Source organism: Hyla sarda, chromosome 3, assembly GCF_029499605.1.
Source record: "Hyla sarda isolate aHylSar1 chromosome 3, aHylSar1.hap1, whole genome shotgun sequence".
Taxonomy (NCBI): Eukaryota; Metazoa; Chordata; class Amphibia; order Anura; family Hylidae; genus Hyla; species Hyla sarda.
In genome coordinates this window covers 400,370,645-400,388,242 of record NC_079191.1, presented here as the reverse complement: position 1 = coordinate 400,388,242, position 17,598 = coordinate 400,370,645, and the positions used below count along the sequence as shown (strand labels likewise).

Sequence of the window (17,598 nt, the reverse complement as noted above, 5' to 3'; positions counted from 1 at the left end):
GTGAAACGTCATTACAGCAGCAGAGCCGGGGCCCTGTATGGGAGATCGCGGGGGTCCCGGCGGTCGGGCTCCCTGCCATCAGACACTTATACCCTGGACATCTTCTTTAAATAAATTTCAGTAGAAATTATTCCATCTTTCTAGAATGTTTTGTATCATAAGATAAATTATCACGTTGATTCCAAAATTGATGAGCTGGATAGTGAAGAGACACAGATGCTGATCTTAGTAAAGCTGGGTTCACACCACGTTTTGTAACTACGGTTCCCCTATACGGCTGGGAGGAGGGGGCGGGGCTTAATCGCGGCGCCCGCACTCAGCCGTATAGGGGAACCGTATTTAATGCATGTCTATGAGCCGACCGGAGTGAACCGCAGCCTCCGGTCGGCTGCGTTTTCGGCTGTATGCGGTTTCCTGACCGCAGGCAAAAACGTGGTCGACCGCGTTTTTGCCTACGGTCGGGAAACCGCATATCTCCATTCATGTTTATCGAAGGGGGCATGAGGGCTGTGGTCGACGTCATGACTGCCAATGCCCAAACCTGGTGTTCTGAACAAAAATTTTCAGAGTGCCGCCTGGAGATCACAGGGGGTCCCAGTGGCTGAACTCCCTGCGATCAGACATTTTATCCCCTATTCTTTGGATAGGGGATAATATGTCCAGGGGCGGAGTACCCCTTTAAAAGCACATGACCAACTTACTTAACACTATAGTATGACCAGGATTTTGGGGATTCTACCTGATATTTGCTTTCAAAATAGTTCTCAATGATGATATTGTTATCACATGTTCCACCATTGGCGCATTTGCAGACTTGTAGGATTGGTATAAATATGGAACCAGAGAGTTGATCATTCACTTGCAGTATGAGCTGTATAGGACCCACATCCTGGAAAGTCCATGTAAACTGACCATCTGTGGAGAGAGGTGTATTAGTAAGTGAACTTGTCTAGACAATATTTCATGGGACAATCAGAAAGATCTTAAAGGGGTTCTCCACCATAAAGTGATTTTAGTACGTACCTGGCAGACAGTAATGGACATGCTTAGGAATGATCTGCGCTTGTCTTGGGGCTAAATGGCTGTGTTGTGAGATTACCATAACACTGTGGCTAGCTTTTTGTGAACTAGTATTTCCTGTTTGACTTTTCTTTTTTTGACTACAAATCCCACAATTCCATTTTCCTCCCTCCCACACACCAGCCACCCCACCCATTGAAACATAAATGAGCTGCAGACCTGTGATTTTCAATCAGGGTGCCTACAGCTGTTGCATTAGTTGCAGATTGATCCCCCCACCCAATGAAGCAGACAGGCTCCCTGTCATCAGCTGACTACTGAGTCAGGTCTCGGCTGCATTGCAACCTGGGAAAAATCTGAGACAACCGTCATTTTGTATGCTGTTAAAAATAAATATTGGAGTGAAAATCACAGAATTGTGAGAAAACAGTCACACACAGGTACAGACACTATATTATGAACTGCGCTAACTTTACAGCCCCTGTAGCATAGTCAAATAAAAAAAAATCCTGGAATACCCCTTTAAACCTGTAGGATTTAGAAACAAGTAGAGGACTCACAATGAGAGAAAATCTTAACTGGCCTAAGGGTTCATGTACACTGTTACGCCGAGCGCTCCGGGTCCCCGCTCCTCCCCGGAGCGCTCGCTTCTCTCTCGCTACCGCAGCGCTCCGGGCAGCTCCACTGACCCGGTGCGCTGCGATACCGTCTCCAGCCGGGATGCGAATCGCGATGCGGGTAGCGCCCGCTCGCGATGCGCATCCCGGCTCCCGTACCTGACTCGCTCTCCGTCTGTCCTGTCCCGGCGCGCGCGGCCCCGCTCCCTAGGGCGCGCGCGCGCCGGGTCTCTGCGATTTAAAGGGCCACTGCGCCGCTGATTGGCGCAGTGGTTCCAATTAGTGTGTTCACCTGTGCACTCCCTATTTATACCTCACTTCCCCTTCACTCCCTCGCCGGATCTTGTTGCCATTGTGCCAGTGAAAGCGTTTCCTTGTGTGTTCCTAGCCTGTGTTCCAGACCTCCTGCCGTTGCCCCCGACTACGATCCTTGCTGCCTGCCCCGACCTTCTGCTACGTCCGACCTTGCTTCTGTCTACTCCCTTGTACCGCGCCTATCTTCAGCAGTCAGAGAGGTTGAGCCGTTGCTAGTGGATACGACCTGGTCACTACCGCCGCAGCAAGACCATCCCGCTTTGCGGCGGGCTCTGGTGAAAACCAGTAGTGACTTAGAACCGATCCACTAGCACGGTCCACGCCAATCCCTCTCTGGCACAGAGGATCCACTACCTGCCAGCCGGCATCGTGACAGTAGATCCGGCCATGGATCCCGCTGAAGTTCCTCTGCCAGTTGTCGCCGACCTCACCACGGTGGTCGCCCAGCAGTCACAACAGATAGCGCAACAAGGCCAACAGCTGTCTCAACTGACCGTGATGCTACAGCAGCTACTACCACAGCTTCAGCAATCATCTCCTCCGCCAGCTCCTGCACCTCCTCCGCAGCGAGTGGCCGCTTCTGGTCTACGACTATCCTTGCCGGATAAATTTGATGGGGACTCTAAATTCTGCCGTGGCTTTCTTTCCCAATGTTCCCTGCACTTGGAGATGATGTCGGACCAGTTTCCTACTGAAAGGTCTAAGGTGGCTTTCGTAGTCAGCCTTCTGTCTGGAAAAGCTCTGTCATGGGCCACACCGCTCTGGGACCGCAATGACTCCGTCACTGCCTCTATACACTCCTTCTTCTCGGAAATTCGAAGTGTCTTTGAGGAACCTGCCCGAGCCTCTTCTGCTGAGACTGCCCTGTTGAACCTGGTCCAGGGTAATTCTTCCGTTGGCGAGTACGCCGTACAATTCCGTACTCTTGCTTCAGAATTATCCTGGAATAATGAGGCCCTCTGCGCGACCTTTAAAAAAGGCCTATCCAGCAACATTAAAGATGTTCTGGCCGCACGAGAAATCCCTGCTAACCTACATGAACTCATCCATCTTGCCACTCGCATTGACATGCGTTTTTCCGAAAGGCGTCAGGAGCTCCGCCAGGATATGGACTTTGTTCGCACAAGGCGTTTTTTCTCCCCGGCTCCTCTCTCCTCTGGTCCCCTGCAATCCGTTCCTGTGCCTCCCGCCGTGGAGGCTATGCAGGTCGACCGGTCTCGCCTGACACCTCAAGAGAGGACACGACGCCGCATGGAGAATCTCTGCCTGTACTGTGCCAGTACCGAACACTTCCTGAAGGATTGTCCTATCCGTCCTCCCCGCCTGGAAAGACGTACGCTGACTCCGCACAAAGGTGAGACAGTCCTTGATGTCTACTCTGCTTCTCCACGTCTTACTGTGCCTGTGCGGATATCTGCCTCTGCCTTCTCCTTCTCTACTATGGCCTTCTTGGATTCCGGATCTGCAGGAAATTTTATTTTGGCCTCTCTCGTCAACAGGTTCAACATCCCAGTGACCAGTCTCGCCAGACCCCTCTACATCAATTGTGTAAACAATGAAAGATTGGACTGTACCATACGTTTCCGCACGGAGCCCCTTCTAATGTGCATCGGACCTCATCACGAGAAGATTGAATTTTTGGTCCTCCCCAATTGCACTTCCGAAATCCTCCTTGGACTACCCTGGCTTCAACTCCATTCCCCAACCCTGGATTGGTCCACTGGGGAGATCAAGAGTTGGGGGCCCTCTTGTTTCAAGGACTGCCTAAAACCGGTTCCCAGTACCCCTTGCCGTGACTCTGTGGTTCCCCCTGTAACCGGTCTCCCTAAGGCCTATATGGACTTTGCGGATGTTTTTTGCAAAAAACAAGCTGAGACTCTACCTCCTCACAGGCCTTATGATTGTCCTATTGACCTCCTCCCGGGCACTACTCCACCCCGGGGCAGAATCTATCCTCTGTCCGCCCCAGAGACTCTTGCTATGTCGGAGTACATCCAGGAAAATTTAAAAAAAGGCTTTATCCGTAAATCCTCCTCTCCTGCCGGAGCCGGATTTTTCTTTGTGTCCAAAAAAGATGGCTCTCTACGTCCTTGCATTGACTACCGCGGTCTTAATAAAATCACGGTAAAGAACCGCTACCCCCTACCCCTCATCTCTGAACTCTTTGATCGCCTCCAAGGTGCCCACATCTTTACCAAACTGGACTTAAGAGGTGCTTATAATCTCATCCGCATCAGAGAGGGGGATGAATGGAAAACGGCATTTAACACTAGAGATGGACACTTTGAGTATCTGGTCATGCCCTTTGGCCTGTGCAACGCCCCTGCCGTCTTCCAAGACTTTGTTAATGAAATTTTTCGTGATCTCTTATACTCCTGTGTTGTTGTATATCTGGACGATATCCTGATTTTTTCTGCCAATCTAGAAGAACACCGCCAGCATGTCCGTATGGTTCTTCAGAGACTTCGTGACAATCAACTTTATGCCAAGATAGAGAAATGTCTGTTTGAATGCCAATCTCTTCCTTTCCTAGGATACTTGGTCTCTGGCCAGGGACTACAAATGGATCCAGACAAACTCTCTGCCGTCTTAGATTGGCCACGCCCCTCCGGACTCCGTGCTATCCAACGTTTTTTGGGGTTCGCCAATTATTACAGGCAATTTATTCCACATTTTTCTACCGTTGTGGCCCCTATCGTGGCTTTAACCAAAAAAAATGCCAATCCCAAGTCTTGGCCTCCTCAAGCGGAAGACGCCTTTAAACGGCTCAAGTCTGCCTTTTCTTCGGCTCCCGTGCTCTCCAGACCTGACCCATCTAAACCCTTCCTATTGGAGGTTGATGCCTCCTCTGTAGGAGCTGGAGCGGTCCTTCTACAAAAAAATTCTTCCGGGCATGCCGTTACTTGTGGGTTTTTTTCTAGGACCTTCTCTCCGGCGGAGAGGAACTACTCCATCGGGGATCGCGAGCTTCTAGCCATTAAATTAGCACTTGAGGAATGGAGGCATCTGCTGGAGGGATCAAGATTTCCAGTTATTATTTACACCGATCACAAGAACCTCTCCTATCTCCAGTCTGCCCAACGGCTGAATCCTCGCCAGGCCAGGTGGTCTCTGTTCTTTGCCCGATTTAATTTTGAAATTCACTTTCGGCCTGCCGATAAGAACATTAGGGCCGATGCTCTCTCTCGTTCCTCGGATGCCTCGGAAGTTGAACTCTCTCCGCAACACATCATTCCTCCTGACTGCCTGATTTCCACTTCTCCAGCCTCCATCAGGCAAACTCCTCCAGGAAAGACCTTCGTCTCTCCACGCCAACGCCTCGGAATCCTCAAATGGGGTCACTCCTCCCATCTCGCAGGTCATGCAGGCATCAAGAAATCTGTGCAACTCATCTCTCGCTTCTATTGGTGGCCGACTCTGGAGACGGATGTCGTGGACTTTGTGCGAGCCTGCACTGTCTGTGCCCGGGATAAGACTCCTCGCCAGAAGCCCGCTGGTTTTCTTCATCCTCTGCCTGTCCCCGAACAGCCTTGGTCTCTGATTGGTATGGATTTTATTACAGACCTACCCCCATCCCGTGGCAACACTGTTGTTTGGGTGGTCGTTGATCGATTCTCCAAGATGGCACATTTCATCCCTCTTCCTGGTCTTCCTTCAGCGCCTCAGTTGGCTAAACAATTTTTTGTACACATTTTTCGTCTTCACGGGTTGCCCACACAGATAGTCTCGGATAGAGGCGTCCAATTCGTGTCAAAATTCTGGAGGGCTCTCTGTAAACAACTCAAGATTAAATTAAACTTTTCTTCTGCATATCATCCTCAATCCAATGGACAAGTAGAAAGAATTAACCAGGTCTTGGGTGATTATTTACGACATTTTGTTTCCTCCCGCCAGGATGATTGGGCAGATCTTCTACCATGGGCCGAATTCTCGTATAACTTTAGAGTCTCTGAATCTTCCTCCAAATCCCCATTTTTCGTGGTGTACGGCCGTCACCCTCTTCCCCCCCTCCCTACTCCCTTGCCCTCTGGTTTGCCCGCTGTAGATGAAGTGACTCGTGATCTTTCCACCATATGGAAAGAGACCCAAGATTCTCTTTTACAGGCTTCATCTCGCATGAAAAAGTTTGCCGATAAGAAAAGAAGAGCTCCCCCCATTTTTGCTCCCGGAGACAAGGTATGGCTCTCCGCTAAATATGTCCGCTTTCGTGTCCCCAGTTACAAACTGGGTCCACGCTATTGGTCCTTTCAAAGTCTTGTGCCAAATTAATCCTGTCTCTTACAAACTTCTTCTTCCTCCTTCTCTCCGTATTCCTAATGCCTTTCATGTCTCTCTTCTTAAACCACTCATCATCAACCGTTTCTCTCCCAAATTAGTTTCTCCCACTCCTGTCTCCGGTTCTTCTGACGTCTTCTCAGTGAAAGAGATACTGGCCTCCAAGACGATCAGAGGAAAAAGGTTCTTTTTGGTGGATTGGGAGGGCTGTGGACCTGAAGAGAGATCCTGGGAACCTGAGGACAACATCCTAGACAAAAGTCTGCTCCTCAGGTTCTCAGGCTCTAAGAAGAGGGGGAGACCCAAGGGGGGGGGTACTGTTACGCCGAGCGCTCCGGGTCCCCGCTCCTCCCCGGAGCGCTCGCTTCTCTCTCGCTACCGCAGCGCTCCGGGCAGCTCCACTGACCCGGTGCGCTGCGATACCGTCTCCAGCCGGGATGCGATTCGCGATGCGGGTAGCGCCCGCTCGCGATGCGCATCCCGGCTCCCGTACCTGACTCGCTCTCCGTCTGTCCTGTCCCGGCGCGCGCGGCCCCGCTCCCTAGGGCGCGCGCGCGCCGGGTCTCTGCGATTTAAAGGGCCACTGCGCCGCTGATTGGCGCAGTGGTTCCAATTAGTGTGTTCACCTGTGCACTCCCTATTTATACCTCACTTCCCCTTCACTCCCTCGCCGGATCTTGTTGCCATTGTGCCAGTGAAAGCGTTTCCTTGTGTGTTCCTAGCCTGTGTTCCAGACCTCCTGCCGTTGCCCCCGACTACGATCCTTGCTGCCTGCCCCGACCTTCTGCTACGTCCGACCTTGCTTCTGTCTACTCCCTTGTACCGCGCCTATCTTCAGCAGTCAGAGAGGTTGAGCCGTTGCTAGTGGATACGACCTGGTCACTACCGCCGCAGCAAGACCATCCCGCTTTGCGGCGGGCTCTGGTGAAAACCAGTAGTGACTTAGAACCGATCCACTAGCACGGTCCACGCCAATCCCTCTCTGGCACAGAGGATCCACTACCTGCCAGCCGGCATCGTGACATACACAGCAATGCCACATGCATGAACTCTGTAACATACTAAATGGGTTCCTAGAAAGCTGTAACTTTCTAAGTTGTGGCACATAAAATGCAGCCTTCATCTCTAATTGTCAATTATCCTTGAGGTATTGGTGGAGCCCAGCCTCTATTATGTCTTCTATACACTGCACATACAGGAAAAATGATTCAGTTCTCCTATATGTCTATAGCATACCCTTGGAAGCAGCAGCATGAAGGACATTATAGAGCACTGAGCATTGTAAGTGAATCCATTGTTGTGATGTGATATTATACTTACTAGAGTTTTCTGTACCTTCTTTGTGTCTGTCTCTCTCTTACTTTGCAGCTATCTCCTCCACCCCCTCCTCTTTTTATGGACTTCTATGCATAGCAGTAACCTTCAATGAGCTGATGTCTAAAGAGATTTTAAGCAGCATTTTACAGTAAATATGTTTGGGAGGGATGAGGGAAGAGGAAAAGAAGATGCATACGTGGATATATTACAAAGTTTTCAATATTCCAAATTATGAGCTGGATATTGGAGAGTAGTGCTGAGCGGCATAGGCCATATTCGAATTCGCGATATTTCACGAATATATGGACAAGTATTCGTCATATATTTGCAAAATTCGCATATTCGCAATATTCGCGGCTTTATTTACTATGCGCCATAAAATTAGCATGCGCATTCACCATAAAATTCACATGCGCAATATTGCGTGGTAATAGAGCTAAAATAAGGGAGGGATCAATATGTACGAAAATTTGCATGTGCGAATTTTCGGGCGCCCGCCGGTCTGACACAGTAACTAGTATTGAAGCCTTGTTTACACCACAAGCTGGAAGCAGGGAGGGATGATCACTGTGATATGTACTGTGAAAAAAAAATGCCAATATTCGTAATTGCTCAAATGTTACGCTATATTCGCCATATTTGAGAATTTGCGATATTCGCGATAAACATTCGCATTGCGAATATTCGCGCCCAACACTATTGGAGAGACACAGATGCTGATCTTAACTACAGTGAAAGGCAAAGGAGATGCTGCAGAATGTGCCCTGTGCAGCAGCATACATGTAGCAGAAATAGGACACTGGCACATTCAAAAGATCTAAAGAATGGAGACACAGTAAGACAAAAAATATATGTAACACCATTTTAAACAAAGTCTGTAATATTGTCATTTAAGAACATTTATCTTGTTATTATATAATATTAATTGTTGAGGGGGATTTCTCTTTAAAGGGGTACTGCACCCCTGGACACCTTATCCCTTATCCAAAGTATAGGGGATAAAATGTTTGACTGCTGGGACCCCGCGATCTCCAGGTGGCATTCCTGCGTTCTGAACATTTTTGTTCAGAACGCTGGGTTCGGGCAAAAATTAATTTAAATGGGCACCATCAGATACACAAACTTTTGATATGTTGTAAATCATGTAAAACCAATAGGTTGTGAAGTTGCTTTCATTAGAAAATTTTCAGTATTTCATACTGAAAAAGCCAGTCAAACAACTGCCCCCCCCCCCCCCCTTGCCTGCTTGGACACATACTAGTCCTGCTATGTCCATGTGTCATCACCTATGTCATGGACACACTTCCTTGATTGACAGCTGTGAGAGCAGGGCTCACAGCTAGAGGAAAAATCCTCCCACTGTCAGCTTGTGTCCCGCTACTGTCAGTGAGGAGAAGCTGGGAGTTGTAGTTTTGCTAATGCTAAGGGAGATGTGAGCAGACAGCATACTGAAGGAGGGGGCGGAGACCTGCACAGGGAGGCCACGCCCCCTCCCTTTGAGAGGAATTCAGAATAGTGAGCTAAATTAAAAGTGTAATAAAAAAATAAATAAAGGTGCTAGACACAAAAATTAGATGTACATGGCCAGGATTAGGTACTGAGTGATATATTTAAAAAAAAAAATTTGTTGGATCTGACGGGTACACTTTAAGTTTGTCAAAAAATTTGTAACAGTAACCATTCAAAGTATGACCTGCATGATGGTGTCTAAAGAGATAGCCAGTTTGTTTCTGCAAGTTCCCAAATCTGGTAATGACATATCAGTACGTCAGCAATTTTATCACAACCTTCCATGTCCAACTATCCAAGCACAGTGCTTTTGTATCTCCGGTGCATGGAGCATGTGCTGACACGTCACTCCACACACAAGGATAGAGGGGGCCCCATTCTGGAGAATGGTTGGACCCCTCGCAATCAGACACTTAAAGCGTACCTGTCATAGTGCAAAAAAAGAAATAAACTGATATGTTACTCAGGACCCAATCCTGATCATGTGCATATAATTTTTATGTGTCTCGGACCTATATATCCAGAGATATAAGCATTTATCCGCTGGTGAGTTACTCTTTCATTGTGCAGGCTGGAGGGGGCGTGTCAGTCTGTCTCCCTCACAGGAGCAAGCCTGTGCAGTCAGCCAATCAGTACTCTCTACTCTGTAACCCTTTCCTCTCTGGTTTTATGTTGTGTCATGTGTCAGAGGAAGATACTTGGAGCTTGTCTGCAGTAATCAGAAGACATTATGGTGAATTCATAACAGGATAAAATGTATAAATATAAGAAGAGATCTTTATAGAATGAGTGCAAGGATTTTTTAGATAAAAGTACACCATTTTTATGAATACATGTTCTATCTGTTTTATCTTCTCCTAGTAAAGCTGGATGCTAATCAGCATAGCTGTCACTATGTGTGTCATTCATCTTTCACAGACTCCTGAATGTCTGATCAACTTCTTTGTCATTCAGGAGTCCGAGAAAGCTTTGACTATTTCAGCATGCTGGGAGTTGTAGTTTAGTAACAACTGAAGCTGCAATGTTTGTAAATAACTGTTTTAGAGCAGTGTTGCCTCCAGCTGTTTTAAAACTACAGCTCCCAGCATGTCCACACATCCTTTATCTGTAGTTTTACATACACTCAATAGAAATCTCCTATACTGGATACCGGTATGCTTTACGGCCGGTATCCAGTATGCTGTAAAATCTAGACTAGTCTGTCTGGCTAAAAGACAGGCGACCCCTAGTGGTGGCTAGTTTGAGCTTGAATTTCAGGTGAAAATTAAAAAAAATTTAACAGGTGTATATTGTGAAATGTCATATTATAATGAGTCCTGCAATATATGAAAAGTTTCTAACAATGACAGTGCCTCTTTAACTCTATAGTGCGGATATGGGACACTTTTAAAGTACTAAAATACCCCTTAAACGTCAGATAAAAAAAATTGAAAATATCTAGTCACGATGATGTACAAAAAATATGGAAAACGGGAGATTAGTTTTCATTGTCAGGTAACTCCAACCACTTCTTTTCCTTCAGATGTGACCAGAATCAGAAAATAATATATAAATACTGTAAATGTCAGAATAGAATCTAAATATCTTGCAGTGCTTTATGCTTAGGATTGAACTATTCTCAATTGTTATCGATTGAATTATGACTTTTTCCCCATCTTCTCTCCATTTCTTATCTGTCAGCAGCTTTCATACAGCTACTTATAGACATTGTATGAAGACGACTTACTGAATGTGATGAAGGCTCCTGCTGGAATAGGCTTCACAAGTGAAAAGGAAATTGGGTCATTATTAGGATCGGTTGCCTCAAATGTAGTCTTGAAGGTAGTATTTACTTTAATCTGTAGCACCACAGGTCCCAGCATCCGCGGGGCACCATTACCTGCAAGCAAAAAATATATATCCAAAATTTTCGTCATATTTTTGTATGATCTGATTACACAATTAAAGGGGTATTCCAGGCAAAAACTTTTTTATATATATCAACTGGCTCCAGAAAGTTAAACAGATTTGTAAATTACTTCTATTAAAAAATCTTAATCCTTTCAGTACTTATGAGCTTCTGAAGTTAAGGTTGTTCTTTTCTGTCTAAGTCCTCTCTGATGACGTGTCTTGGGAAACGCCCAGTTTAGAAGCAAATCCCCATAGCAAACCTCTTCTAAACTGTGCATTTCCCGAGACACGTGTCATCAGAGAGGATTTAGACAGAAAAGAATAACCTTAACTTCAGAAGCTCATAAGTACTGAAAGGATTAAGATTTTTTTGATAGAAGTAATTTACAAATCTGTTTAACTTTCTGGAGCCAGTTGATATTACATTTTTTTTCCCTGGAATACCCCTTTAAGCTTTTCACATGACGTACTTTTCTGCGGAATGTCCGGATGAACATTTCGTCTGTGGCTAGGGTCGCATAGAAATGCACCATCTCCACAGACAGCAATGCATTTCCGAACAGGTTTCCCTAAAAGAATTAACGTGCCAATTCTTTCTGCGGAGGCCGAAATTTGAATTTCTGCACCAGATGTTTTTGGCAGGGGAATCAGTGGGACTCTGCTCCAACAAAATGTTGCTGTGTGTTTCCCAATGAGGGTGCCTCCAGCTGTTGCAAAACTGAAACTTTCAAAAACAGAACCACCCCAATCCTCAAGTTGTGTCATGTATAACAACTTGGCTCCATTCACTTCACTGGAACTGCGCTGTCATACTGCAGACAAACTGAGGATAAGTGTGGTGCTGTTTTTGGAAAAAATTACCTCTGTTTTTCTAATCCCAGATAACCTTTTAAAGGGGTACTCTGGTGGAAAACCTTTTTTTTTTTTTTTTTTTTTTTTTTTTAAATCAACTGGTGCCAGAAAGTTAAACAGATTTGTAAATTACTTCTATTAAGAAATCTTAATCCTTCCAGTACTTATCAGCTGCTGAATACTACAGAAGAAATGATTTTCTTTTTGGAACACAGTGCTCTCTGCTGACATCACGAGCACAGTGCTCTCTGCTGACATCTCTGTCCATTTTAAGAACTGTCCGGAGTAGGAGAAAATCCCCATAGCAAACATATGCTGCTCTGGACAGTTCCTAAAGTGGACAGAGATGTCAGCAGAGAGCACTGTGCTCGTGATGTCAGCAGAGAGCACTGTGTTCCAAAAAGAAAATAATTTCCTCTGTAGTATTCAGCAGGTAATAAGTACTGGAAGGATTAAGATTTTTTTAATAGAAGTAATTTACAAATCTGTTTAACTTTCTGGCACCAGTTGATTAAAAAAAAAAAAAAAAGTTTTCCACCGGAGTACCCCTTTAAGGGATAACCTCTGTATTAATAATTCTGTTTTTGCATATCTTGACCCAATGTTTGCTAACCAAAGACATGCTGGGAGCTGTAGTTTTGCAACAGCTGGAGGCACCCTGGTTGGGAAACCCTGGCTTAGACAGAGGGTACTACATCACATCTTACCATAGACAGTGGCCAGTTGTTTAAAGTCATTAAAGTCTTTTCTGGTCTGGAGTCCCACAGCGCTACTGTTGGCCAGGAGGTAGTCATGCACGCACAGCAGCGAACCCGCACAGGTGTCATTGGCTGCAAGAAGAAGTGTTGGTGACACCAGCGTCAATATGGCCGACGTAAAGGTTGGTTTGAAGGCTTTCCAAATGTCCACACTTTGTCTGGATCCAAAAAGACTTTCTGGAGATGGTACAATCCCTGCAAATAAAAGGAATTTAATTTTGAAAACCAAGTTGGCAGACTAACCAAGACTCCCCAATATTATATACCAGTGGTCTTCAACCTGCGGACCTCCAGATGTTTCAAAACTACAACTCCCAGCATGCCCGGACAGCCGATGGCTGTCCGGGCATGCTGGGAGTTGTAGTTTTGCAACATCTGGAGGTCCGCAGGTTGAAGGCCACTGTTATATACAATGAAGATCCCTATGACTTGCAACTAGAGTTGAGCGAAATTACAGTAAATTCGATTCGTCACGAACTTCTCGGCTCAGCAGTTGATGTCTTTTCCTGCATAAATTAGTTCAGCTTTCAGGTGCTCCGGTGGGCTGGGAAAGGTGGATACAGTCCTAGGAGACTCTTTCCTAGGACTGTATCCACCTTTTCCAGCCCACCGGAGCACCTGAAAGCTGAACTAATTTACGCAGGAAAAGTCATCAACTGCCGAGCCGAGAAGTTCGTGACGAATCGAATTTACTGTAAGTTCGCTCATCTCTACTTCCAACAATGACACTACAATAAGATACAGTGGTCCCTTAAGTTACAATATTAATCAGTTCCAGGACGACTATTGTATGTTAAAACCATTGTATGTTGAGACCAGAACTCTAGGGAAACTTGGTAATTGATTCTGAAGCCCAAAAATATGAAAAATTAGGACAAAGTGTGGATTAGAGGGGCAGATGTTATTAACCCCTTCTTGTCATTAAGGCAGGGCGTGATTTAAGAAAACGAAGTGATCCAGCACTTGGAAAACAGCAGACTTTATTGTTCAAATGCTCTTAAAATGGTACAAGACTGTGACACTTCACATGTTCTGAGGTTTCTTGACGCGTTTCGAGCGCATGCGCTCTTTGTCAAAAGAGGCGTGGTTTAGCCATAAAGGGGTACTCCGGTGGAAAACTTTGTTTTTTTTTTTTAATCAACTGGTGCCAGAAAGTTAAACAGATTTGTAAATGACTTCTATTAAAAAATCTTTACCCTTCCAGTACTTTTTAGCAGCTGTATGCTACAGAGGAAATTGTATACTTTTGAATTTCTTTTTTGTCTTGTCCACAGTGCTACCGGCTGCCCATATCAGGAACTGTCCAGAGCAGGAGAAAATCCCCCCCATTGCAAACCTGTGCTGCTCTGGACAGTTCCTGACACGGGCAGCAGGTGTCAGCAGAGAGCACTGTGGACAAGACAAAAAAGAAATTCAAAAAGTATAGAATTTTCTCTGTAGCATACAGCTGCTAAAAAGTACTGGAAGGGTAAAGATTTTTTTATAGAAGTAATTTACAAATCTGTTTCACTTTCTGGCACCAATTGATTTAAAAAAAAAAAAAGTTTGCCACCGGAGTACCCCTTTAACCACCCGAAGGTAATACCACTGGTCCTGGGCTAGGCACGGGGGCAATGAAGACACTGATGTCAAGTTACGGACAATGGTAGCTTTACTGAGGGGAGACAGATGACACAGTCTATGCAGTACAGCCAATATCCCAAGGAGGTGACCAGTGACACAGAGGGACCTCGCAGGCTTGCTGGGACTTGCAGTATGTAGAAACACTTTAGTACAGGCCACGGTGACTATATAGAAGACTTGACTGACTTGACAATTGACATGATGAGCACTTTGAGATTACTTGAGCTGACTTGTGGCTGCAGACTTTAGGCTTGAGGCCTCCAATGCTCTGGACACATTCTGAGACGTCTGCACTGGACCTCAGGAACAAGAGCTAAGAGCTTCAAGAGAGAGATTGCAGCCCCCCCCCCCCTTAAAGCAACAGTACACTAGTAATACATACATATACAATAGGGGTTACACTGTAAGGGGGGCCCCGGGAATATGGAGGGACTCTGCCTGACAGGACAAGAGAAATGTACAGGGACACACCATCCCGTACTGGGCCACCACAGTTTCCTTATCCACCAATCAGATTGCTTCTTAAATTTTGAATAGGGCCTCTCAAAAATGAAAGAAGTGATCTGATTGGTTGCTATGGGCAAGTTGTCAACTTTTCCTCTACACAGGTTTTGATAACTCTCCCTCAGTGTCCCAAAAAAAAGTAACATGGAGCCCTCCTCACCTGGTGTCCAAAGGAGCAGCTAACCCCGGCACACGGAAAGAATAGTACAGTAGTACCTCTCTATACTGTAGGGGGCGCTACCAGACAGCCAGTCTAGTCAGTAATACAGTGGTCCCTCAACATACGATGGTAATCCGTTCCAAATGGACCATCGTTTGTTGAAACCATCGTATGTTGAGCGATCCGTGCAATGTAAAGTATAGGACAGTGGTCTTCAACCTGCGGACCTCCAGATGTTGCAAAACTACAACTCCCAGCATGCCCGGACAGCCAACGGCTGTCCGGGCATGCTGGGAGTTGTAGTTTTGCAATATCTGGAGGTCCGCAGGTTGAAGACCACTGGTATTGGAGGTTATACTCACGTGTCCCCGCCGCTCCGGACCGTCACCGCTCATCACCGCTGCCCTGGATGCTGCCCTCTATCGCTGTCACCGCGTCCCCGGGGTGTCCTCAACACTCCGGGAAGGTCTCTGCTGCCTGGGAACGTCGCTCTCCGTTGCCGCCATCACGTCGCTACGCACGCCGCTCCTATTGGATGACGGGACGTGATGACGACGAAGGAGAGCGCCGGCGATGCAGGGGACCCCGAGGTGTACGCTACGGAGCCCCGAGGACAGGTAAGTGATCGTCAGCGGACCACACGGGGCACCGTAAACGGCTATCCGGGGGCAGCTGAAGCAGTCAGCACTGCCAGATAGACGTTTATGCGATGGCCCCGACATACAAAAGCATCGTTTGTTGATGCTGCCTTCAACATGCGATGGCCTCTGAGAGGCCATCGTATGTTGAAATGATCGTATGTCGGGGCCATCGTAGGTCGGGGGGGGGGGGTCACTGTACAGGGGTTTTACCAGAGAAATGATATGGTAAACCTGCCTGCAGCCTGTACTGGGGGTGTACTGAATATGAATTCACACAGCTTCAAAGAAAGTTCTGAAAATCTCTAGGTGCTGAGCGCTCCCTAGTGGTTGCTGCAGGAAACTGCTGTGGTTCTATAATCTATATAGTAAAGCAGAAGTTCACCATGGGCCCTATATGAATATGCTACTGAATACAATAATATCCAGTGTGGGTAATGCTCTGTGAGCTAAACAGCTAGGGCTGAAGACTGGTATATTGTAGCAAACTAGCAGATTAGTACAGCCGGAGTCAGTGCTAGACTGTTTTGCACCCTAAGCAAGAATTTTTTTTGGTGCCCCTGTAGGGGGAGGGTCGAGGATATAGTATTAGCTCCCCCTCTTTACAAAACATTATAATACCGTATGCCTCTAAATAACTCATACAACTACCAAATAACAGCAGTATACTGACAATAATAACAGTATACAAGGAGGAATATTATCACCATACATATTACCATCCTGTTACTGATCAAATCCTGTATACTGACCAATATTACCAATAATATCACTATACAAGGAGGAATATTCTTCCCATACACAGAGGTGGCTCTAAACTTTGTGAGGCATTAGCCGAAACTCGACCGTGAGGCCCTCACTGACGAGATGTCATGGCATAGTGTGGGCTGACCGCACCCTGGGTAAGGCAAAGTATTGTAGGTAGGAAGTTAGGCAGGCAAATTACCCCATAGATATGTAGACAGGTAGTTAGGTAGGTAGTTAGGCAGGTAATCATCTGCAGGTATGTAGATAGGTAGGTAAGTAGGTCATTCCCCTTGTAGGTATGTAGATAGGTAGGTAGGATTTTAGGCAGATGATCCCCTTGTAGGTAGATAGATAGGTAGGAAGTTAGGCAGGTAATCCCCCTGTAGGTATGTAGACATGCAGTTAGGTAGTTCCCCTGTAGGTATGTAGACAGCCAGTAAGATAGGTAATTCCCCTGTAGGTATGTAGACAGCCAGTAAGATAGGTAATTCCCCTGTAGGTATGTAGACAGGCAGTTAGATAGGTAATTCCCCTGTAGGTATGTAGACAGGCAGTTAGATAGGTAATTCCCCTGTAGGTATGTAGACAGGCAGTTAGATAGGTAATTCCCCTGTAGGTATGTAGACATGCAGTTAGATAGGTAATTCCCCTGTAGGTATGTAGACAGGCAGTTAGATAGGTAATTCCCCTGTAGGTATGTAGACAGCCAGTTAGATAGGTAATTCCCCTGTAGGTATGTAGACAGCCAGTTAGATAGGTAATTCCCCTGTAGGTATGTAGACAGCCAGTTAGATAGGTAATTCCCCTGTAGGTATGTAGACAGCCAGTTAGATAGGTAATTCCCCTGTAGGTATGTAGACAGCCAGTTAGATAGGTAATTCCCCTGTAGGTATGTAGACAGCCAGTTAGATAGGTAATTCCCCTGTAGGTATGTAGACAGCCAGTTAGATAGGTAATTCCCCTGTAGGTATGTAGACAGGCAGTTAGATAGGTAATTCCCCTGTAGGTATGTAGACAGGTAGTTAGGTAGGTAATTCCCCTGTAGGTATGAGACAGCCAGTTAGATAGGTAATTCCCCTGTAGGCATATAGACTGGTAGTTAAGCAGATAATCTTATTGTAGGTATGTAGATAGGTAGGGTAAGTTGAAAGTTAGGCAGGTGATCCCCCTGTATCTATCATATGAAGGTAGTAGATGCCCCCAATCAGTGCCTCCAAGAACATAAAAAACCTACTCACCTTCTCTCCGTTCCAACGCTGAAGCCTCTGCGTCCTCTTCATCCGGTTTGAGCTCCAGTACCTCTCAGCGTGCCGCCCTCTAGCAGCGCTCCTACTCTCTCTGAGCAGCTGTCAGGATCATGGTGGCACAGCTCT

General features: G+C 46.3%; 1 protein-coding gene across 1 annotated transcript in view; it reads right to left on the bottom strand.

Moving 5' to 3' along the window:
- LOC130362923 (fibrillin-3-like) overlaps positions 1–17,598 on the bottom strand; it is a 103,915-nt gene that overhangs the window by 28,789 nt on the left and 57,528 nt on the right. The window contains exons 15-17 of the mRNA XM_056568082.1: positions 12,503–12,748; positions 10,780–10,932; positions 740–915 (exon numbers count right to left, since the gene is read on the bottom strand). Of these exons, the coding sequence (XP_056424057.1) occupies positions 740–915; positions 10,780–10,932; positions 12,503–12,748 (575 nt within the window). The remainder of the gene's footprint in view (positions 1–739; positions 916–10,779; positions 10,933–12,502; positions 12,749–17,598) is intronic.